The sequence below is a fragment of the Danio rerio genome, chromosome 23 (assembly GCF_052040795.2).
Source record: "Danio rerio strain M-AB ecotype USA chromosome 23, GRCz13ab, whole genome shotgun sequence".
NCBI lineage: Eukaryota > Metazoa > Chordata > Actinopteri > Cypriniformes > Danionidae > Danio > Danio rerio.
In genome coordinates, this window is record NC_141043.1 from 5,635,281 (window position 1) to 5,659,735 (window position 24,455).

Here is a 24,455-nt window from a genome sequence, read left to right on the forward strand (position 1 = left end):
ATTTAGGTGTGTGTTTGTATCTGTTTCAGAACAAGCCCAAACATGTTCTGCAGGCTTGCCAGGGGTTCAGACAGGATCTTCCAATAAAGTCTATACTTACACATACATTTACATACACTTTGCAGTTATTATCCCATACTTCCTATTATTTTTTCTGTGTGTGTGTATATATATATATATATATATATATATATATATATATATATATATATATATATATATATATATATATATTTTGTAGGCTAAGTCATCCACAGGACTCGACACTTGTTAAAAACTTGCACCACTAAGCTCGCTCGTCTCCCATGGCTCTCAGTTCCACCCATGCTTCCAAGCTGACCAACCACAGAGCCTGCAGGTGTAGTTATTTTATTTTTTAGGTGCACAACAGGGTCCAACTTGACTGTGCGAAAACTGTACTGGACCATTCCCATGCACTTAACGTGGAAGTATATACATCAGCCTAAGGTCTGGTTTATACTTCTGCGTCAAGTGATCGGCATGACCACGACGCATGCAATGTGCGTAGCCATGTGCGTTTCTGTTGCTTTGCAGTAACTCTTCCGAAATGCTAGTTGCCAGTTAGGTGTTTATGTTCCTTTGTGTCGAGTTTCTTTACTAGTGTTTTGTTTTTTTACTGAATGCTTTCTTAATGGACAAGTGGTTCAAACTTGCTCATTTTGAGGCTGGAACTGGCGGACGTGCAACAATTTTAACCATGAGGTAAACACAAAACAAAACTTTCCATCCGGAGGTCCTTCACGGGAGTCCAGACTTGTAAACAATCTCTCCATCGGGCTCACACGGCTCTCGGTCCCGCCCACACTCGTCAGCACTACCAAGCCAACCAATCACAGAGCTTGCGATACGTGTCGTTGCAACGCGTAAATACATTTTTTTGAGAAGTGCGCTTCAGCAACGCCAAAGGCCACGGCGAGGGCTATGCGTCCATGCGTAGGCCGTGCCGTAGCATACGCGTGCGCTTGACGCAGAAGTATAAATCAGCCCTTGAGAGCCAGGACACAAGTGCCGGTCCAGCTAGTTGGTTTTGATGTGTTCCACACGTTGCCTCTTGTCAGGTTAACGTCAGATTGCTTTGGCTTAAGAGAAAGCTCTGATTGATTATTCAGCAACAAATCCGAGTGTGAGTGTGACATAGTGATGTGACAAAGCAAGTAAACAAATAAAGTCAAGAAAATGTCACTTAAGTTGAGTTTGCAAATTCCGACTTTGTCCAAATAGGGGTCAGGATATGGTACAGCAACATTCTTGTTTTCATTCACTCATTCATTTCACTTCAGCTCAGTCCCTTTAATAATCTGGGGTCGCCACAGCAGAATGAACAGCCAACTTATCCAGCATATTTTTTACACGGCAGATGCCCTTCCAGCTGCAACCTAGTTCTGGGAAAAATTCATACACACTCGTTCACACACATAGATTACGGCCAAGTTTATTCAATTCAACTTTACCGCATGTCTTTGGACTGTGGGGTAAACCAGAGCACCAGGAGAAAACCCACACGAACATGGAGAGAACATGCAAACTCCACACAGAAATGTCAACTGACCCAGACTTGAACCAGCAACTCTACCAGTTTTCCTTTCTAGCAGTTTTAGTTGAGGCTAAGAAACAATTAGTAAAGTATGTCAAGTGTGCTAAAAGTTGCCAGATTTTTTTTCTTTCTTTCTAGATTACATTTGTAAACATTAAGGAACTATAACATATGGAATTTCTATTTTATTACCTTAAGATTTGTCTGAACATAATACAGGATGTCTTGATGAAAAACTATAAGTTGCCAGTGGACTGACAGAGGACTGGAAACAGTTCTGTGCAAATATCATTTGGATAGCATGTCACCTGTTTTTGATTGGCCACTTGTTTGGTCTTTTCTATGATTGGCAGTTTCCAGTCTTTTACTGCGTGCCAAAGTTGACAGGTGTGTGGTGGGAGAGTTGTTAAAAAGCAGTTGGTTTTTGGTCAATGAGCATATACATCTGGTGGAACGGTGGGTTAACCAGGGTAAAAGGTGGGAGGAAACTGTCAAGGTGAAAAATGATCCATGGAAGAGAGAGAAACTTTAAGGGGTACAGCAAGGAGCTAATCATCATCCTTGCTGACTTCTTTCTACAGGCATCCTGCCAAGTTACCCAAAGAACCAAGTCCAAATGCTCTTGAAATCCTGCAATTAGTTTGGCACTTCAATATGGTTATGTCAACAAGACTGACATAATTGAAGACGAGAGACCAAGCCTGTGTTCACCTTCACATACTAAGTCAGTACATCACTGAAACATGCAAACATCTTTCACTCTTCATGGTGATCTGTCTCACGAACATATCCCAGCTGGAGCATAAATTGTCCTTTCTGATTTAAGGAGAGGAGTATGAGCCAGAGCCATTACAGGGAGCATTTTTGGGGGAGGGGTGAGGAGGGATAAATGTGTGCGAAGCAAGTTTCATTTCACTCCTGCCTTTTTTCCTGGACACACATTAGAGGAATCTGGGAGCAAATCAGCACTTTCCTTTGGCACAGCCTCAGTCAGATCTACGAGAATATTTATGCAGACATTGATATGATGTGGAAGTTTAACTGGTTCTTTTTATACTCCGCACTTTGTCAGGGAAATGGTCAGCCTTTAATTTTCCTACCAAAGAAGCAGGTAGATCATTTTAGCTCCTAATGAGACGAAAAGACTTGTCTTTTGCACTTTGAGTGGGTAGCTGTAAAAAGCCTTGTGTTGAAATCTTTGGGATTACTTGTCTTTAAGCATTGAATGGTAGACTTAAAAGAAAGTTTTTTGTCCTGTACATCTCCCGGAGAGCCACTGTTTTGCATATCTCAGCTTCAACACTAAAGCAAACACACTGGTAGCAGTGGCCAAGTTTGTATAGATTTCTAGAAAGTCCCAGGTAGGTCTGATGGTCATGTCTGCAGAACACTGGAACTCCAATAGCAGAATTGGACAGCCCTGACCTATTACCTCATGAACCTTAATACAACAAGTCCACAACAAATGCATAATTTGAGTGTCATTGAGAAACTGGTCAAGTAATCAAAGGTTTGCAAATGTAAGGCCCACAAATGGACAGCCCTTGGGATTGTGCCATTGGATTTTCCCAGGGATTTATTAAGTGCACGATACAATAAGTGACTTTCAAAAAGTGACTAAGTGACCTTAATAGATACATTCATATGGCGTCTTTGTTTCTGATTTGTTATTATATCTGATATATTTTTTCTGCCTCTTTCTCATTCAATTATAAATAGATAGATAAATAGACAGACAGACAGACAGACAGATAGACAGATAGATAGATAGATAGATAGATAGATAGATAGATAGATAGATAGATAGATAGATAGATAGATAGATAGATAGATAGATAGATAGATAGATAGATAGATAGATAGATAGATAGATAGATAGATAGATAGACAGATAGATACTGACCTTTTCCTTATCTGCCCTTCTGTCTCTCCAAGCCTCCCTAGAAATACAGCATTTCATTTAGGATCGTAAACACACTTTTTGTGGGTAGGTAGTCTTGGGCGATCCGGGGGGTGGGTGGGTGCCCTCTGAAAGCTTTTGGCTGGGACTCAGGAGTTCAAGGCTGTTGGGAATGATCCAGAGGGTCTCTCTATCAGTCTTCTCTGGAAGTCTGGAACAGAAGATGTTTGCCCTCTCTTTTACACATGTTCTGTCATTCACTCTCTGGATGTTTTTCTCTCACCCTCACGGCTGTCTGATTGGCTAATCCTCTTTGACATTCGCCTATGTTGTCATTTCATCAGTAATAGATAATTAAATTACACTGAAGAGGCTCTAATTTGTTCTGGTTGGTGCGACAAAACACTGGACATCTCTTATATCATTTTAGTGTCAATCGTTCACTCCATTCTTTCAAAGTTAGACAGCTTATGCAGGTTTTTAAATAGCATATAGTATGTAGAAATTAACACTGTAAAACCCAACAGTCAACTTTATTAAATGAAATGAGTGTAGTTAAGTTACTCAAAGTTAATTATACTCAATTAAAAGAATTTTGAACTCAGCACTGAAGATAATGAGTTAATTAAATACCTCATTACTATTAAGGTGCGTTTGGGCAGGTGTGAATGCAGCAATCGTACTCGACTGCGAACCAAAAGCGTACCGAGACCTGCTTGAAGAGGTGGTCTCTGTACGGTTTCAAATGAACCCTGGAGTGGAGAGAATATGATGCGAACTAAAACAGGCCCATCCGCAAAAAGTACTGCGCCTTTTGGACTAATCCAGCTGCTGTAGGCCGATGCGCTGTGCATTATGGGATATGGAGGACAAATATTTGTTGACAGCGCTTCACCAAGAGAGAGAGAGAGAGAGAGAGAGAGAGGGAGGTGAAAACACTACCTGATGGATTGTTGGTAATATTTCAGCAAGATGACCATGTTGCAGTTTAGCTAAATTAATTCAAGCCTCCTCCTGAAGTGACGTGCGATGCATTAAAACATTGTTTTTCAGCCACGGCCGTGCTTCATTCTCGAAGTGTATAGTTTGTCTAAAGCAGGTAGTATCTATCAGTCAGTGCAGTCGTCCCTCCATTGTAAAAAACGACATTTTGTGTCTGCTGGTTTGTTTACTTGCGGGAATTCATTGGCATTTTCCCGCATATGAGTTCTGACCAATCGATAAGCAGTTTAGGAACTATATTCAACAACATCTGGCCAATGAGTGATGTGCATTTTGGTTCTTTTCAGCTGGTTCGGACCAAGCCAGCAGTGTGGTTTGAAAACAACGCAAAGACGGCAGAAAATGCAAAAATGTATTATTTATTGCCCTTGGTCCGGAACAAATGAAGTGAACTACAGATGCGAAAGCACCCTTAAAATGTAGCAAGTTCACAGTACTCATATAGATTAGTTTTTGTAACTTAAATGGTTTATAGCAATCAGTTTCCTCATACAGTTTGAGTTGCCTTAACTTATTAGGTTTTACAGTAGTCAGTTGGTTTGAGTTTTCTTCATTTATTGGTTTTCACTGTGCTCAGAATGCCTTGTTTACTCAAATAAATTAGGTTCACAGTACTCATTATGCTGTGTTCGCGCTAGCCACAGCACGCGTGGATAAATCGCACTATTCCCGTTAAGCATGTCAATCGCTCAAAACACTCATCTCAGGCCGCTTCATTTACGCAAATCGCGTCATTCCGCAGGATGTCTATTCTCGTCTTTGCATTAACTTAACATGTAAATCACTTGAGCCTGACACTTCTTCCACATATAGTATGAACGCAGCATTAGGATTAGATTTAGAACTTGGTTTGTTGAAATTTATTTCCTCAAAGTTTGAGTTACTTTACTTTTTGGGTTTTATAGTGTATAAAATAATACTTTATAGCAATTGCTATAGCATAGACTGTTGATTCTGACTGACTGATGAATATTCTAAGAAGCCGATCACACCAAACACACTTTTAAGTTTTGCAAACGCGAGGAACATTGTTGACTTTAAAGGGCCCATGTCCACCAAAATGCTATGTAGACATGCAAGTGTTGTTTTAGGCCGTACTCACACTAGGTACAGTTGCCTCGAACCGGGCCAAAGCATGCTTGTCCCCCCTCCTGTCTACCCCGACGCACTCACACCACAAATGGGCCTCGGTACGCTTACGTCATCGCTGCTACGCTGTTCAGTGAGAAGCGCTCTCTCACTCAGCAGCACAATGGAGATTTCTCTAGTTATAACGTTTCAGTCGTTTATTATGCAGTGACATGCAGTCAAATATTTCGCCAAACAGTCCTTAGGGATGCGGTGACACGCAGTCTGATATTTCGCCGAACAGATCCGCCACTTTTGGCGCTCAAAAACAATCATAAAGCCCTCGTGCTGCAGGAATGAGGAGGTCTGCTGAAGCCGCGCAGCAGTCGTGCAGTGAGGAGTTTGCGTATTTAATAAGCTACGGCAATTTGCGTTCACTAGACAGTAAGATTGATTAATAAATCCATATGAAACAGCCCCTTAAAAGTCACGTCTCGCTTTCAGTTTCGGGCTTTGGCGCGTTTTGCACTCACACACAAGCGTACCGCCCCAAAGCCCAAGTGAACCGCGCTCAGGCCCATCTCTTCCAACCGGGCCAGGGTCAGCCAAGTGAACCGTGCTTAAGCTCGATTCATCGCACTCACACTTCTCAAACGATCCGGGAAACGGGCCTGGGCACGGTACAGATGGCAAAGTGTGATGCCCTTAAAAATGCTCAATTGCTTCTCCAATTGTCAAAACTTAAAAGAAAAAAAACATTGAGTGTTTATCACTGAGCATAAAGCACATGCTTAGCAGCTGGCTAAGTTGCCTGTGTTTTACAAATCTTCTATTGACAACAACAGAAGGAAAATGCTTAGCTCCCATTTCTGCAGGGCAAAAACATTTTGATGGACACGCACCTTAAGAACATTTTAGTGCACTGCACAATTTATGTTGCTAGGTAACTACTGTATGAGCAATCTTTGTGCTGGAGAGCCAATAGAAAACAATAAAACAAATATTATTAGATGTTCTTTTCAGATAACCACAGAGTTGAATTACTTCCAAAGTAGTTTGTATGCTGAATAATTTCAGCTATTTCACAGCCTAAGATGGGCAACAATAAAATTGGAGCAAAAAACAAAACAGGTTTTAGATGAGATGTAATTAATACTACACGCAGAAGTAGTTTGAGGGCAAAAACCTGTCCAATATCTTACAATCATGAGTACACCTTGTGGTACGCCTCAGGTGGGCATTATTTTTTTAAATTAATTCAAAATGCCAGTGTTCAAATATTCCTTACGGAATTGATTTGCTGCCCTCGCTTCGCTCAGCTAGTAGTTTCACTTGGGCCTCTCAGTGCTTTACTTGAAACTTATTTTCAAGATTCTGTCATAAGGTTTAGTGGCACTAGTGATCACATAATATACGATAACAGGAATGATTAGTGCTATTTAGATGAGCATGGTTCTTAATTTATTTTTGTCTTGTCTTATCGCAGATCTCAACATTTGTTTGCACATTTGCAATGTCTAAACATGTTGTTTGCTGGTGACATGCGTGTATATGAGTCCCCTGGTGTTATATGCAGTTTGGGAACAGGGTTTTCGTGTTGGGTCCAGGTGGCCTGGCTGTCAGTGAGCGGGGAGCCAGTGGGAGGGTAGGGGTGTCAAGAAAGATTCACAGCTGAAACTTTGCACAGCTGTTCACAAGGTCAGCCCTTTATAAACTGTGATGAAATCCTCTTTATCTCCCTATACCTCTGTTTAAAACCTCCCACATCTTCTTTGGTTCCTGTTCCATTTTCCCATATTGTCATATTAATGTCGTTACACAAACAGACGTATCATTGTACTCGTTTAACAAATCGCTTCTTGTGTAAAAACATTTGTCCACTTAGAGTAGTTTGATTGGTCAACGCCCTGACACATGGTGGCCCTATTTTTTTTGCCAAGTCACCACCCGTATCACCTGACTCATCTGTCACTAGCCTTGTCTTTCAATGGTCTATTAATAAACTAATGGTCTCATACGAGGCTTTACACCATACTGTGATATTGCTGGTGGATGCATTGCAGCAATCCCTATGCTTTTCTGTCAATAAAGAGTATTCACTCCCAGCAGCTCTATTTAAGTTATATGTGTGTGTGTGTGTGTTTGTGTGTGTGTGTGTGTGTGTGTGTGTGTGTGTGTATATATATATAATATATATATATAAATTTATTGTTGGCACATTAATGCAAGTCAATCATAGCTTCCAAATGAATAGCTATATATATATATATATATATATATATATATATATATATATATATATATATATATATATATATATATATATATATATATATATATATATATTCATTTGGAAGCTATGATTGACTTGCATTAATGTGCCAACAATAAATTTGTCAATTGATATTTTTCTCAGGAAATCAGACCCATGACCTTGTGGTGTCAACATATTTTGTACTTTCTTTTTTCTGATATGTAGAGTTACAAGTCATAAGGGTTAATGCATTTTCCATTTTCAGTTCCCACAATTCATTTCATTGACATGCCACAGTTTGTATTTGCAGCATTGAATGTCTATTTTTGTTAATTTAATTATTTATATTGGTTCTGTGTTTTTTTTCAGGTCGTAATGAATTGATAGCAAGATATATAAAGCTGCGAACTGGAAAAACACGCACACGGAAACAGGTAATTACAAGTCAAAAAATATCACCATAATTTTACCATATGTACTTTAATATAAAAATTACATCGTAATAGTAATAATTTATTTTTATCCAATTCAATGGGGATGATTTTATATTGTTTTTATTTATTATTTAATTTATGTGTAATATATTTAATGGGGATGTGTCAGAATTAGTGAAAATGTTTTTTTATTTTTTTATTCTGTGCACAATAGATAGATAGATGTGGTTGTGTGTTGCTGATGTGGTTGTGTGTTGAAACCAAAGATAAATTTCCACTTGTGGACAATAAAGAAAGTAAAGTAAAAATACTATTATATGTACATAACTATGCACTTTACTATAGTATGATTTAAAAACACTATAGCATTTACTATACATTTTTTTTCATGTGTTTTTTTCATTTTGTTGTCTTGTTTCTAGTCCAAATATCTAAAAATTCTTATATATATTAATGCTCTTATATATTATAATTTTTTTTTCTGTTTAGTACAGCATATTGTTTGCAGCAAATAACTGAACTGAACAAATATGCCTCATATTTCATTTAGTTTTTTTGTCTGATCACTAAAATATGATTGACTTCAATTCAATTTAAAAATTAAAATTGCAAAAATAGCTTAGATGTAGATAAGCTAATTTGGCCAAGTAGCTTTTAGCTTAGCTTGCTACATTTCCCAGACAGTCTCTTTTAGTGTGGTTAAGCTACAATTTAAGTAGAATAGCTAGCTTAGCTCACTACAATTTTCAAGTAGCTCGCCCAACACTGTCAAAAAACAAGATTATTTTGCTTACCCCATTGGCAGATTAGTTTGCTTGTTTTAAGGAAAAACTCAGTGAATATTGGCATATTTCTGAAAACAAGACATTTTCAGACATATGGACTAGAAACAAGACAATAATATAATAATATATAAGAAAACCATTTTTTTTGTATTTAGGCTACCAGGTCTGAGGAAGTGACAATATATGTGTTGTTTACAAGTGATCACAGTAAACTTTTGTTTTAACACTGTTAAAAAGTCAGCAGTCTAAAATCACCTGACAGATTTATTGTTCCAGGATATATGTTTTAATGATATGAAATGTGTGTGGGCCTGTTTTGCCTCAGGTATCTAGTCACATACAGGTGTTAGCAAGGAAGAAAATGCGGGAATATCAAGCAGGCATAAAGGTATGACTGTGGCGCCACCTGGTGATTTTTCTCTATTCTCTGTCTCTTTTTTTCCTCTTTGCTCCCTCGCTCCTCTGATGTTCCTCCTGCAGGTGTCTAGTCATCTGCAGGTTCTTGCGCGGAGAAAGTCTCGCGAGATTCAGTCTAAGCTGAAGGTATGAGCTTTGCTGCCGTGTTAAACGTGTGCTTTGGTTTTTCCTCAACTCACCTTCTCGTGACTGTTATAAAAGCCTGTTGTGTTTAGTCTACTAATCATCGCCGTATACAGGCTGAGTTTGAAACAGCAGATTGTGATGAACGAGCAGCATGTGTTCAGTACAATAGCGTCCTCTGGTGGCTGACTGTATATTGCAGCAAATTCTAGTGGTGTTGATAGATGAAATATACTACCCAACTAAACCAAAAAACAAACAAACACTTTTTGTCTATTTATTTGTTTGTTTGTTTGTTTGCTTGTTTGTTTTCTGCTCTCTCTCTAACCTTTGCCGACCTCCATTACTCAAACATCTTACTGTATTGTAGTTTGTTTGTTTATTTTTTGGTAACTATCTATCTATCTATCTATCTATCTATCTATCTATCTATCTATCTATCTATCTATCTATCTATCTATCTATCTATCTATCTAGTCTTTTTTTTTCATTCAGTTCAGTTTATTATTGCCGGTTTGGTCCTCCATATTTATTTATTTAATTTATTCATCTATTGGTTTGGTCCTCCATACCACTACCAATTTCTTGTTTATTTATTTTATTAAAGTCTCTTGTCTTTACTTATTTCATTTGTTTGATTGGTTGGTTAGTCAGGAATTTGGTTTTATGTTTGTTTGTTTTTAAATTTACACAATATACGCTCGCCGGCCAGTTTATTAGGTACACCTGTCCAACTGCTCGTTAACGCAGATTTCTAATCAGCCAATCACATGGAAGAAACTCAACGTATTTAGGCATGTAAACATGGTCAATCAGTCTGTGGCAGTTCAAAACAAGCCTCAGATTGGGGAAGAAAGGTGATTTAAGTGACTTTGAATGTGGTATGGTTGTTGTGTCAGACAGGCTGGTCTTGAGTATTGGAGATATATCCAGCTGCAGACCCGCAGAACCACACACATTTCAGGCACACACAATCTAGGCAAACCATATATGGTGACTAACTCATTTGGAGCATTATCGCCACCTACTGTATTTGACAAATATGCTGATCGAGACCGTGCTACAATTGCCATTCATTATACTGTGAGCAGTTTAGAGTTTCCTATTTCAGTTATTATATCATTATTATTTCGTAATGATCATATTAACATCTCTGCAGTTTCTGAATTCAAATTATGTAAATAAAAATAATTGGTTAAACACTTCCAGTATGATTTTATTCACGTGTCCACATACACAAAGAAAACATAATAGACCGGCTCATTGTAGGATTAAGTGTAATAAACTAATTTAGGATCTTAATATTTTCATACTTGGTTAAAATTGTTTTGTAGTAAAATAAAAAACAAACAATAATGTGTAGTTAATCATTTAAACAATATACAATATAGTTTATATATTATTTTATCTTATCTGATTATAAACTATTATCTTTTAATAAACCATGGCAACTGCTAGTGATATATATATATATGATATGTGTGTGTATATATATATATATATATATATATATATATATATATATATATATATATATATATATATTATATAATATATATATTATATTACTTTTTTAAATTAAATATTAACCGTTAATTTGTTTGTAATGCTAAATTTGTTGCTATAATTATAATTATATAACTTTAATTACCATTTTTTTATGGTTTACAAACAATATATTATTTACTATAAATTACTATAGTATTTAATGTGGGAAATTATTAATAAAAAAGTTACTAGAAAATTAAGCATATAAATACTATTAAATCGCTTGAGTTAAATATAGTGTTATACATTTATCCGTGTAAAAGGAAATAATTGCCTAATATTAACCTGCTATTATTTCCTTCATTATAAATGAATCCATTATATACATTAAACCTGTCCAATTTTGATAGTTCAGCAAGGCAAGCAATCGAATATCTGCTATAGTGACTCGGATAATAGTGACTGATCATCTATGATGACTGATGGAAAACTGTTCAGTCTATTTTATTGAATGGCGACTGGAAACAATGTTCCCCATTCGCTCGTCACGATCACCATATTTGTGAATTAGTATACACTATTGCTTATTGTGTACAATATTTATTAGCTGTATATAAAATATAATGCTGATGATTATCCGTCGTAACCATATATGGTTTGCCTAGATTGTGTGTGCCTGAAACGTGTGTGGGTCTGCAGGCCTGCAGCTGGATAATATTGGGAGAATTTCTGAAACTGCTGATCTACTGAAATTTTAACGCACAACCGTCTCTAGGGTTTACAGAATTGCCTGAAAAAGAGAAAATATCCAGTGAGTGGACCAAAATCTCTGAGGAATCTGTGCCACGAAGGATTAGGGCAGTTCTGAGGGTAAAAGGGGATTCAACCGGGTACTATTAGTATACTTTACCTAATAAAGTGGCCGATGAGTGTATTTCCTAGAATAAGAACTCAATGGTTCAACAATGTTTCAAGAATATGAATAATACAGACAAACATATGAAGGAATGTTTGTGTTTTTGCACACTCAACAATCTGGCTTCTAATCTGAGTCTGGTGAAAGAGGAAGTGAACACATGACCTCTTTAAAAATGAGAAACATTGTTTGGTCTTTAAGGGTGTCAGTAGTTTTGACAACAGTGGATGAAATGAATTATTAGCCGTTATTTTCCACTGGATGGTTTAAAGAAGCAGTATTGAGTGAAATGCGGATGCAGCAGTATCTCTGTCTACTGTGATCCTCTCGGTCATTTGAGCAGCTTGACATCTGATCTGTTTGTCTCATCAGCGTTTTTAACAGTTTCTCTTCCTTTCGATTTTAGGCCATGAATTTGGTAAGTGAAGTGCTTTGTGGTCTGCTTTGGCTGCAGAGCTTTATCCGCACACACAAACACACCTACAGACGCTCGGCTTTTGCAGATTGATGCTTTAGTTTGCGCACTTCAGTGCTTTTGCTGCTCGTGTCTCACAGTTTGGATGAATTTATCAACCACTACTGCTGTTTTTTTATTTCATTTACGCATTACATCTTTGCTGAAGCTTTAGAATGATTTATGCTGCATCAGATTGTTGCATCACATTATATTTTATTTATTATTTGTTCTGTAATATTAACTGTTTAATTAACTACAGTTGAAGTCAGAATTATTAGCCCCCTTTGAATTTTCTTCTTTTTTAAATATTTCCCAAATTATGTTTAACAGATCAAGGAAATTTTCACAGTATGTCTGATAATATTTTTTCTGATGGATAAAGTCTTATTCGTTTTATTTTGGCTAGAATAAAAGCAGTTTTAAATTTTTTAAAACCCATTTTAGGGACAAAATTATGAGCCCCTTTAAGCAAAATATTTTCTCGATAGTCTACAGAACAATCCAACGTTATACAATAACTTGCCTAATTACCCTAACCTGCCTAGTTAACCTAATTAACCTAGTGAAGCTTTTAAATGTCACTTTAAGCTGTATAAAAGTGTCTTGAAAAATATCTAGTCAAATATTATTTACTGTCATCATGACAAAGATAAAATAAATCAGTTATTAGAAATGAGTTATTAAAACTATTATGTTTAAAAATGTGTTGAAATAATCTTCTCTCCGTTAAACAGAAATTGGGAAAAAATAACCAAGTGGTCTAATAATTCTGGCGGGCTAATAATTCTGACTTCAACTGTATGTGTTTGAAAATAAGATATGAAGTTAACTCTGAAAGAAAAAAAAATGTTTGTTTTTTTCATGTATTAAACACTTTCTAGAGATTTATACGATTTTATTCTGTGCCAGTTTATTGTATCACATTTTATTTTATTTGTAATAACTCTTTACTCGTGTGTTTAAAATCAAATACAAATAGAGGAAATGCTGTTGATTATATTGGATTTTTAGGAACTAACTTTTTTTTTTTTTTTTTTTTTGCTGGATTTCCTTAATGGACACTTTCACACTTCCGTCTCTTTCCTTCTATTTTATTCTTTGTCTTCTTTCTCTTGACTGTATGAACTGTCTTTAAATTCATTGAATATTCATGCTGTTCACATGTTGTGTTAATATTGTATGTTATATATCAATGTTTTTTTTTTTTTGGGTGGCTGGATTTAAATGCGAGCACAATATTGTGCATGATACTGTGCCTTTAAAAGCATGTGTTTTGCATGTTTGTCTAAAACATAAAGCATGCAGATCTTGTACTAAATTTATATTGCTATAGGGTTTTGACTTCATTTATTTAATCGAAAGTATATTAAAAAACGGAAATATCATGAAATAATAATACCAATTAGAATAAAGTGTTTCTATTTAAATATATAATAAATTATATTTTAGTTCAAAGTGGAATTTACAGCATCATGACTCCATCTTCGGTGATCATTCATCATTTACTGATTGTTATCAATGTTAAAAAAACACTACTGCTTATATTTATTTATTTTTACAGCTAAATCCAAAATCGAAAAATAAACAAACAAAAAAGAGATGTTTTTAACAGTACATTACTGCTTCTCAGAAAAGTTTACATATTGACAATTTTGAAAGTTCCAATTACTATATATTTTTAATATTATACAGTTAAGGTCAGAATTATTAGCCCCCTTTGAACTAATTTTTCTTTTTTAAATATTTCCTAAATGATGTTTAGCAGAGCAAAGAAATTTTCACAGTATGTCTGATAATATTTTTTTTCTTCTGGATAAAGTCTTATTTGTTTTATTTTGGCTAGAATAAAAGCAGATTTTATTTTTAAAAAGACATTTTAAAGTCAAAATGATTAGCCCCTTAAGGCTATATATTTTTTTTTTTTGATAGTTTACAGAACAAACTGATGTCTTCAGATGTCTTTTATTTTAAGACATTTGGTTATTGCTCTTAAACAATTTATGTGTGCTGCATCTTATTTAAAACTTTACAAAACATTCAAAGTTAAATTTTTTTTTGAAATCTGTATACTCTTAAATTACAGCAAGCATTGAATGTAGTGATATGAAACTGTAATGCAGTCAAAACCTACCTGGAAATAACTGCACATCTTCAAATGTTCATCAGCCAATCAGAATCAAGCATTTATCAGCCCTGTGGTATAAAATGAAATATTGTATTAATAATTGAAAAAAAATCATCACAGAACTTAATCTCAGAAGATGTATATTATGACATATGTGAAGCTTCTTTTAGCCAACTTGAATGTTTTCCCAGTGAACCCATCTCCTAATGCTCCCTCACTTTATCTCAGGATCAGGCTTCAAAAGACAAAGCTCTTCAGAACATGGCGGCTCTGTCCTCAGCTCAGATCGTGTCTGCCAGTGTGATGAAGAGTCAGCTTCCTCCTCTTCCTCAGCACCCATACCCTCCTCCAGCCCGGGTCAGTCACTGTTCACAATTCGCCAGTTCACTCATTCACCATAACCTTCGCACTCGCATAAATTCGTTTTTTTTTTTCTGTGCAGTTTTGGCCCGGCCCCATCCCAGGACAGCCTGGACCTTCTCAGGAGTGAGTATTTCAGACCCACATTTGATCTAAGAACAGTACTCCTGCAATGCTGATGTTTCACTGTGTCTCTCCAGCATCAAGCCCTTTGCACCGAGCCCGTACCCTACCCTTCAGCCTCCACCCATATCAAGTAAAGATCCCCAATTTACCAAGTGCAACATATTCATTTTTGTTATGTAGTAAGAATTGCTAAAATTACCATGGTTTTACTAAAGTAAAACTGTAGTAACCGTGACAGTACTAACCATACTCTGCTTTTAAAAAACATGGTCTTGATACCAAGGTTTTACTACAGTAATACTATAGTAGGATTAGTAGAAAAACTGTAGGAACCATGACTGTAGTTATGTTTTTTGAACCATGGTATGCACCAAAAACATGGTATCTACAGTTTTACTATAGTACTACTACAGTGTTGCTGCAGTAAAACTATAATTGTGTATATGTATATGCTTTATTTTGTAGTTACAGTGGTTTCATAGATATATACACTAGATATCGCATTGGGACCCTGAGCATGCGTCAATAGCGCCGCCACATTGGTACAGTGCTCCCTGGACAAATGTCATTCAACCGCACTAGTCAAGACAGTGTTATTACGTGAAGATGCGGGACTTTAGCGCTGTCTACAGGTGTAGTAACGAGCAAACAAAGAAAACAAAGAACAAAGGCAGAACATTTCATAGGTAATATTAAGGTTTTTTCTGTTTTTGTATGTTCTGAACTTTTGTTCTAATCAGGTAACGTTATTGATAATAACAGTCACTTACTGCATTCACCATAAGGCAAAGCAGCTCCAACTCGCACTAAACACTCAGCTTATGCTAGTTTTGTTGAATAAAATCAGCAATAAATGCAAAAGAAATATGACAACGAGATGCTGCGCTGCCAGAAACTGGTATTATTGTCGGCTAACGTTAGTGAAAGAGTCGTTCGGGGATTCATTCACAAACGAATCGCTCCCTCCGTCAGTATGAGAAGTAAAAGCAGGAGAGGAGGTGTGTTTCAGGACATGATTAGATTAAATTTAACAGGGATGGTGAATAGTACATTTCTGTACACACAAACACAAGCTTTTTGTCAGGAATGCCCGTGCGGTCACTCATCCATCAATGTAGAAAAGTGATGTAAAATTATAATTTTCGTAATTAGAAAAAAAAAAAATTACATACTAACATCCAGGAAAACTCCCGATCACAGATATATGTGTATATGTGTATATCTCTGGCTTTGGATGGCCACAGTCCTCCACTGTACCTTGGTCCCGCATTCATTTCAAAGGAGTGCTACCCTGTAGCAAGATGGCGGCGCTATTGACACATTCCGTCCAATAGACAACAATAGGCCAGGCGACATCTAATGTATATATCTATGCAGTGGTTTTACTTCATGAACACCGTAGAATATAACTGTTTTAGTGTTACTGTGGTTTTACTTAAAAAAAAACATAGTAAAAATATAGTTCATTTTGTGGTTACTATACATAAATTATGTTTACTATGGTAAAACCATGGTTAATTTATAAAAGGAAACTCACAGCTCAATCTAAACTAGCATGCTTGTTTCACCAGGTTATGAGCAGTTACCTGCTCCACTCCCCCCGAGTGCAACCGCTGTGCCTGTGTGGCAGGACCGGACCATCGCCTCCTCAAAATTGCGAATGCTGGAGTACTCCGCCTTCATGGAGGTCCAGAGAGATCCTGATACTGTGAGTCAAACAGAGTTACATGTATGGAAGACATGTTTTTCCTGTGCAAATAGCACATTAGATCAGGCGTGCCCAATAACCCTTTTCCTGGAGATCTACCTTCCTGCAGAGTTCAGCTGCAACTTTAATCAAGCACACCTGTCATTAATTATCAAGTGCTCCTTTAAACTGCAGTCCCACTGGACTTTTCTCCCCTTAGACTTCCATTCATACGCACGCAAATGCGTCCGACCGGAAATGCAAGGTCATGTGACAAGTTTTGCAGGTCGCTGCAGTGGAAAATTCAAGCTTAGTGAACTCTGACCTGCAAAATCGCATGACTTGACTGCGTGAGACCAATTGAGGATCAAAACATAAGACAGAAATGTAAAACATGGAGCAATCCCTCGCTTTTTTTAATGTGTAATAATCTCGTTTAATCCTGCCCCTTTTCGCAGCGCCACACGACAGACTTTTGCATTATTAAACTCTAGTGTGACGGCAGCTTTAGATCCTAATTAGTTGGTTTAGTTGTGTTTGATCAGAGTTGGAGCTAAACCGAACTTATGGAATGTAGTTCAAGGGCCTGTTTCATAAACCAAGCTTACAGAAAAAGCCAGGCTTATTTTGATAAGTCAGGTTTATTAATGGCGGATTTGGTTTCATAAATCAAATTTACGATAGTTTAAACTCAGTTACTCTAGCAACTTATGCTGGGAAACAAGCCTGGTCCGGGGCAGGCTAACTCTCAGGCCAAGTCTTGAGTTCAAGCTTAATCAAGTCATAATTAACATTCACCTGCGGTAATTTGATGCCATTTTAATTCACTTAACCTCTTAATAATGATTCAAACTTTATAGTCACTTAACAGTGTATATCTACCAAACATCTTTAATACGTATTAAACAACGTAAAAATACAAACTACAACATATTATATATTTTTGATGTTTCTATAGATTTTTTTTTCCTGTTTATTGACATTTTATTGAATATTTTCCCTCAACATATTAATTTGGGTGCACTAATTTTTGGACTGTGATCTTCATTTTATTTTTTGTTGGATTATTTTTTTAATCCAAAAGCAATTTTTTTTTTATTTTGCTTTTGCTTTTTGCACATAGACATTATTGTAAAGCATCCTGTAGAAAATATTAATTTAAAAGAGATCTGTGATGGGTCTTCTTAGCTATATATATATATATATATATATATATATATATATATATATATATTTCTTGCATATATATATATATTTCTTGCATGCTGAATCTTTTAGAAATGTTAGTTGTAAACTTTTTTTGTGCTACTATTTCAGTCTGTATATATATATATATATATATATATATATATATATATATATATATATATATATATATATATATTCATTCATTCATTTTCTTTTCAGCTTTTTTTTCGTCCCTTTACTCATCAGGGGTTGCCACAGAGGAATGAACCGCCAACTTCTCCATCATGTTTTTACGCAGCGGATGCCCTTTCAGCCGCAAGCCATCTCTGGGAAAAAATTAAATAAAATTAAATATATATATATATATATATATATACAGACTGAAATAGTAGCACAAAAAAAGTTTACAACTAACATTTCTAAAAGATTCAGCATGCAAGAAATCTTAAATATGCCACACCAATATTACATTTAGCTTTATTGTAGTTACTGAAAAATAATTTTCAGTCGTTTTCATTTTCCATCACAGTATACAAGACAAAAAACTTACATTATGTGTTTTAAGGATCGTGACGTTCCACATATTTTTTGTGTGCAAGATCAATAAAGGTTTCCTCTTGATGTGTCGCCCCACAGTACAGCAAGCACCTGTTTGTCCACATCGCCCAGACAAACCCCTCATACACAGATCCGCTGCTGGAGGCCGTGGACATCCGTCAGATCTACGATAAATTTCCAGAGAAGAAAGGAGGCCTGAAGGAGCTGTATGAGAAAGGCCCACAGAACGCATTCTTTCTCGTCAAATTCTGGGTCTGTTTATTAAATGCTTTATAACACATACACAGTAAAAATATGCAGGGTTTCACACAATCAATTTGTGTTGAGACAACATGAAGGAATTAAGTAAACTTACTGTTTTATTTTTTACTAATTTAATTTAATTGAACATAAAACAATTAAGTTGTCACAAAAACTCAAGAACTGTGTTGTTTCTGCTAATTTTAAACAAGTAGTTTGAACGAACAAACAATAAACGTGATTTTTTTTGAGTGCAGATTTGCAATGTTGTGCTACTGAAATCCAACATTATGGGCTCTATTTTGACGGTCCATGCGCAGAGCACAAAACGCAGGGCGCAAACGCTTTCAGGGCGTGTTAGAACGCGTTTTTGCTAATTTAAGGACGGGAAAACCTGCTTTGCCCAATGGCGCATGGTCTAAAAGGGTTGAGGTTATTTTCTTAATGAGTTATAGGTGTGTTTTGAGAATAAACCAATTAGAGTCTCATCTCCCATTCCCTTTAAGAGCCTTTAAGAGCCAAGAGCACATTCCCTATTTAAAGGACGCAAAGTAAGTCTTAGTGGAAAAAATTAGCATTTCACAAGCAAACAGTTAACAGCTTTTTTTTTTAACAGAAAACTGTTAAACAGAGCATCTACTGCGTGAGAATGAGAGATAATGGATCTACTTTCACATTCGCTCTTGGATAGGGAAACCTTTATGCACAGACATCAATTAGTCTATAAATAAATAATTTTGTTTGTTAAGCGCAAATATTTGTTTCAAAACTATTTCTAAATTCAGTTCTAATTTCCAGCAAACGAATTAATGAATAATAATAACAAAATGTGCTCAAAAACCTGAGTTATATCCTAAAACACATGCTGTGCCCCATGTGGTGTAAAACCTGACAGGTGGGCAAATCTAAGCTTGTTTTTAATAAAACAAATATAAATATAGATATAATAAATAATACTGCTAATAATAATAACATTATACAAAAGAAAATTGTTATGAATTAACTGAAAAAGCCTCCCGAGATGAAGAAGACATAAAAGCAGTGATTTTTCATATTTATGTAGGCTAGAAAATAATATGTTTTGTAATATTTTAATCCTTTATATTTATATCCTATATCTATTCTTATTATATCCTATATATATCCTTAATATTTAATTTTTTTCATATGTAAAGATCTTTGCCTATTGCTCTCTTGTGCGTATTAAGCAGCGTGTAAGCGAGGCGCAACTCTGCGCCGGAGTTTAGACCGGGTTAGTTTTGGTCTAATGAAAAATCTATTATAGTTTCTCAAAATAGCAACGCGCCAGCGGTCCGCCTCAGAACGCCTTCCTTTTTAGACCAGAACGCCTATGGGCGCACAAATGAGCGCTAATGCATTTGCTATTTAAACAACGTAGCGCAACGCCTCAAAACGACTCTTGCGTCAAGCTGAAACTACCAAAAGACTACTGCGCCGCGCCTTGTGCCACACTGCGCTGGGTGTATGATAGGGCCCTATGTGTTTGTTAACTTATATAACTAAAACTGTATACAATTTAACTGTAGAATTTTCACTGACCACATGAAATCAAACGTTTTCTGTTCATTTTTGTTGCTAAAAAAATTGTCAAACTCTTTTTATGTATGTAACTAAGGTTTTCTGTCATCTGTTTCAGGCTGATCTGAACAGTAGTAATGTTCAGGATGGCGCAGGCTCTTTCTACGGGGTCAGCAGTCAGTACAGCAGTGCTGAAAACATGACCATCACTGTGTCCACTAAAGTGTGCTCGTTTGGCAAGCAAGTGGTGGAGAAGGTGGAGGTGAGTTCACCATCCGTGCTTTTGTCAAATGCACCTTTTTATTACATATGATGATGCTTTGCGTGAATTATGGGAACAACTTCCATTAAAATGTAAACAATCAGTGATTAAAAAACAAACAGGGTACAATAAAGGGCTATTAATCTCCTCACAATTGTTCCGCAATAAGCACACTAAAATAAATTTCAGAGGTTTAGAAAGAGCAAGTCTAATTTCAAATGCTGAGTAACGATTTACTAATAATGTGCTCCTGTTATGGTACGCCTGCCTGTGATTTAAGCCATTTTAAGAGTGAATAAATGTGAGGTATCTTTTTCCTCAGTTAGAATATGCAGTTTTGTCAAATTAAATCTTAAATTTAAATAAAAGTTGTTTTTTCCTGTTTTGAATAGTTATGTTAATCTTTCAGTATTGTTAAAATTCATATTAAATAACCTTATATTAAAAAAACCTTACAAAATACCAAGGCTTTAAATATAACTGTACTGTAGGAAACACAGAGAGAAAATAGACACTGTGAACTCTCTGGCTTCAGATGTGCTTGTGATACTAACGTCACATTAAAATGCAAAAGATGTTACTTTCACGACTGATAGACATAAAAACATTAAATCAACAACACCTCTCACTTAGTTTTAATTATATATGGATTAACTTTACAACACCATTATTTATTCAAATTATTTGTTTCTGTTCTTTTCAATGGAAGTTTCCCAATTCGTAAGTGCAAACCTCAATTTGAAATGCAGTAGACAATGGAAAAAGGTGAATGCTATAGATCAGCGGTGCCCAAACTTAGTCCTGTATAGCTTAGCTCCAACTTGCTTCAACCTGCTAGGACGTTTCTAGTATAAATAGAAAGAGCTTGATTAGCTGGTTCAGGTGTGTTTAATGGGATTGGAACTAAAATCTGTAGTAAACCAGCCCTCTAGGACTGAGTTTGGGCATTCCTGCTGTAGATGGTCAGTACTGAAACAAGTGGATTCATTGAAGAAATCAGCATCTATATTTTGACCTTTTGACCCTTAGACGGAGTATGCGCGTGTGGAGGGCGGGAGGTACGTTTACAGGATCCATCGCTCACCTATGTGTGAATACATGATCAACTTCATCCATAAACTCAAGCATCTGCCCGAGAAATACATGATGAACAGCGTACTGGAGAACTTCACTATACTGCAGGTAAGAGATGGAGAAGTGACAACAAGACTAGCAACACGCTAACAAAATGTCAGAAATACATTATATTATACCATAACAATATCCGTTAAATAGCATCTGCCTGTAGCTCATAATTCCAATTCACATGTTTATTTGCATTTTCAAGTTGACTTACAGGAACTTGATCTCTCCTCTGATAAATTTAATGGTAAAAATGTAAATCTAAAATAAAACATTTTGTTGTATATTGAAATAGAAATCTACATTCTAAAAATACTATGTGGCTGTTACCAAAAAGGCGACGCAGTGGCGGAGTGAGTAGCTTGTTCGCCAGGTCGCTAGGTCGCTGGTGCGATCCTCGGCTCAGTTGGCATTTCTGTGTGGAGTTTGCATGTTCTCCCTGCGTTTGCGTGGGTTTCCTCCGGGTACTCCGGTTTCCCCCACAGTCCAAGGACATGCGGTACAGGTGAATTGGGTAGGCTAAGTTGTCCGTAGCGTGTGTGTATGTGTGTTGATGTGAGAGATGGGTTGCGGCTGGAAGGGCATCCGCTGCGTAAAAACTTGCTGGATAAGTTGGCGGTTCATTCCGCTGTGGTGACCCCAGATTAATAAAGGGACTAAGCCGACAAGAAAATGAATGAATGAAAGTTACCAAAAATTGGTTCAAATATGGACTAATCTATATATTGTGTAAAAAGCATTATTCATGTTTATTGGAACACATTTTTACTTGACCAAAAGTTGGGTTAACCTCATTATCTAGTACCACACTTTACATGATCAACCTGGGGTGCGTTTCCCAAAGCCATCGTTAGCCAACTAAGGTCGCAAGTTCCGTCGTTACAAGCATAGTTCATTGATTTGCCGTTTCCCAAATCCATCGCTCCAAGGAACATTCGCTTACTGCGTCGCAAACTTGAGCACTTGAAACTACACCTCTGGAGCTGTAGTTAGAAACATACTTCCTGGCTGTGTTCTATTCCCACTTATCACAGAAAGAAATCACAGGAGGGCTAATTCTGACTTCAAATGTAGTCTTCTGATACACTTTCATGAATATGTTTTTCTCTTCCCCAGGTCGTCACAAACCGAGACACTCAAGAGACTTTGCTCTGCATTGCGTTTGTGTTTGAGGTGTCGACAAGCGACCACGGTGCACAGTATCACGTTTACAGACTCGTCAAGGACTGAATGACTGCCGTGCCCAAACACCAAACTCAAAAAAGTGGAAAACTAGACAACCTGAAGCTCAGAAACACAATCATGGACAAAACACACATGTCGGGATTCTCTGCACTAGGTTGTGTTGTATATTTAGTCGTGTTCCTTAAAGGAGATGTACTTTCAGGGATAATTCTGTTTCGTTCTTTGTACTTATATATATATACATATTATTTTTTGTGAGATGAAAAGCTGTTGAAAGTCTGGTGGGTTCATTTTGATTGTGACCCTTGTCGTGTATGGTACTAAACTCTGAAGGCACAAAGGTCTTTTTTAAGTGACTGAGGAAAGTAATGCTGGTTGATATGAGTCTTTTGCTGATCAGGAACTTGGCGATTGCATATGTTTGCTACCTCTTGGACAGATCAAGGCTCAGATTGTGTTGAGGAGGATCCGTGGGTTTTGAGAATAAAAAGGAAATTTTGTGTAGGAAAGAGACACTGAATGTTTGATTTAATGGGAAGTGCAAGTTACAAGAAGTTTGGGATCGATGTTACATGAATGTCACACACTTTGGAGGCCTGTTTGCACCAAGAATGATAGCTGTAGAGATAACGATTTGTATATTATCGTCCTCACCAGCGGAAAATTTGTATTTTTTAAAATACACCGTTTAGCTTTGCTTTGCCATTTTAAGATTTGTATTGGCTCCTGCGTTATTCAGTGGCTGTTATCTTGGAATTACATACAATAGAATGTCATGACAGACCAAACAGAATCAAGTATTTCAGCTGTGTAATAGATAAGGGATAATGTACATCCAGCCGGTTTTCAACATAAGACTAAAGGGCTTTATTCTGCGAAAGCGTCTTGCTACATGTACATTATCCTTCACAATTAGACACAAAATATTGATCTGAGCTGTAGTTACTAGCTCTAATTAAATGTAAAGCTGAAAAAGGCAAGAAAGTTGGCTGGATAAAGCCTAACCTACATATATTTATATTCAGTTGTTCAGTTGCAAGATGGCGCCAAAGAGAACACACAAAATGTTGATTTAAATTGACATTATTTTGCCTTGAAAGGTCTACGTTGGCTCCCAGTTTGTTTGTTTTTTTTAATCTCTAAACGGTTTCAGATTGGGTGTCAATGGAGTGAATGAGTTTTATTTTCTACAAAGTACTTTGCATTGGCTATCATTAGTCTTTTTTTCCCCCTAAAACAAATCTGATTGGATGTCGTATTTTTCTGCAAAGGATTCTCATTGGCTATCAGTTTATTTGTAAGCTTTAAGATTTATTTGTAATGCTTTGTTTACACCAGACATGGCACGCATGAATGAATTGCGCGTAAATAGACATGTAAACATATTTGATTTACTAGCTCCCTTCGCACATCAAATTTGCTTCATTCACACATCAAATTCACTTCACAATAAATGCGGATTCGCGTCAAAGGCAGGGCTTCTGAATGTAGCTTCATTGCTAAATGGCTAACATGGATTTTATTGAGACAGTAGCTGTGCTTTATGTACTTTAGAAAGGCTGAAAAACAGTTTAGATTTGTTCGAGTTCACTAGATCCCTTCAGAGGTGCACCCAGCTCGAGCCGACTTGGATGAACTGTTGTCTGGTGTCGGCAGGAGAATTT

General features: G+C 36.5%; 1 protein-coding gene across 1 annotated transcript in view; it reads left to right on the top strand.

Moving 5' to 3' along the window:
- The window catches only part of tead3a (TEA domain family member 3 a), a 59,723-nt gene extending 36,423 nt beyond the window's left edge, over positions 1–23,300 (top strand). The window contains 10 exon segments of the mRNA NM_001435891.2: positions 8,149–8,213; positions 9,324–9,386; positions 14,753–14,881; positions 14,967–15,010; positions 15,085–15,140; positions 16,582–16,718; positions 18,522–18,695; positions 20,341–20,484; positions 21,514–21,666; positions 22,723–23,300. Coding sequence (NP_001422820.1) covers positions 8,149–8,213; positions 9,324–9,386; positions 14,753–14,881; positions 14,967–15,010; positions 15,085–15,140; positions 16,582–16,718; positions 18,522–18,695; positions 20,341–20,484; positions 21,514–21,666; positions 22,723–22,836 — 1,079 coding nt within the window. The 3' untranslated portion in view covers positions 22,837–23,300.
- Positions 23,301–24,455: the final 1,155 nt, after the last annotated feature.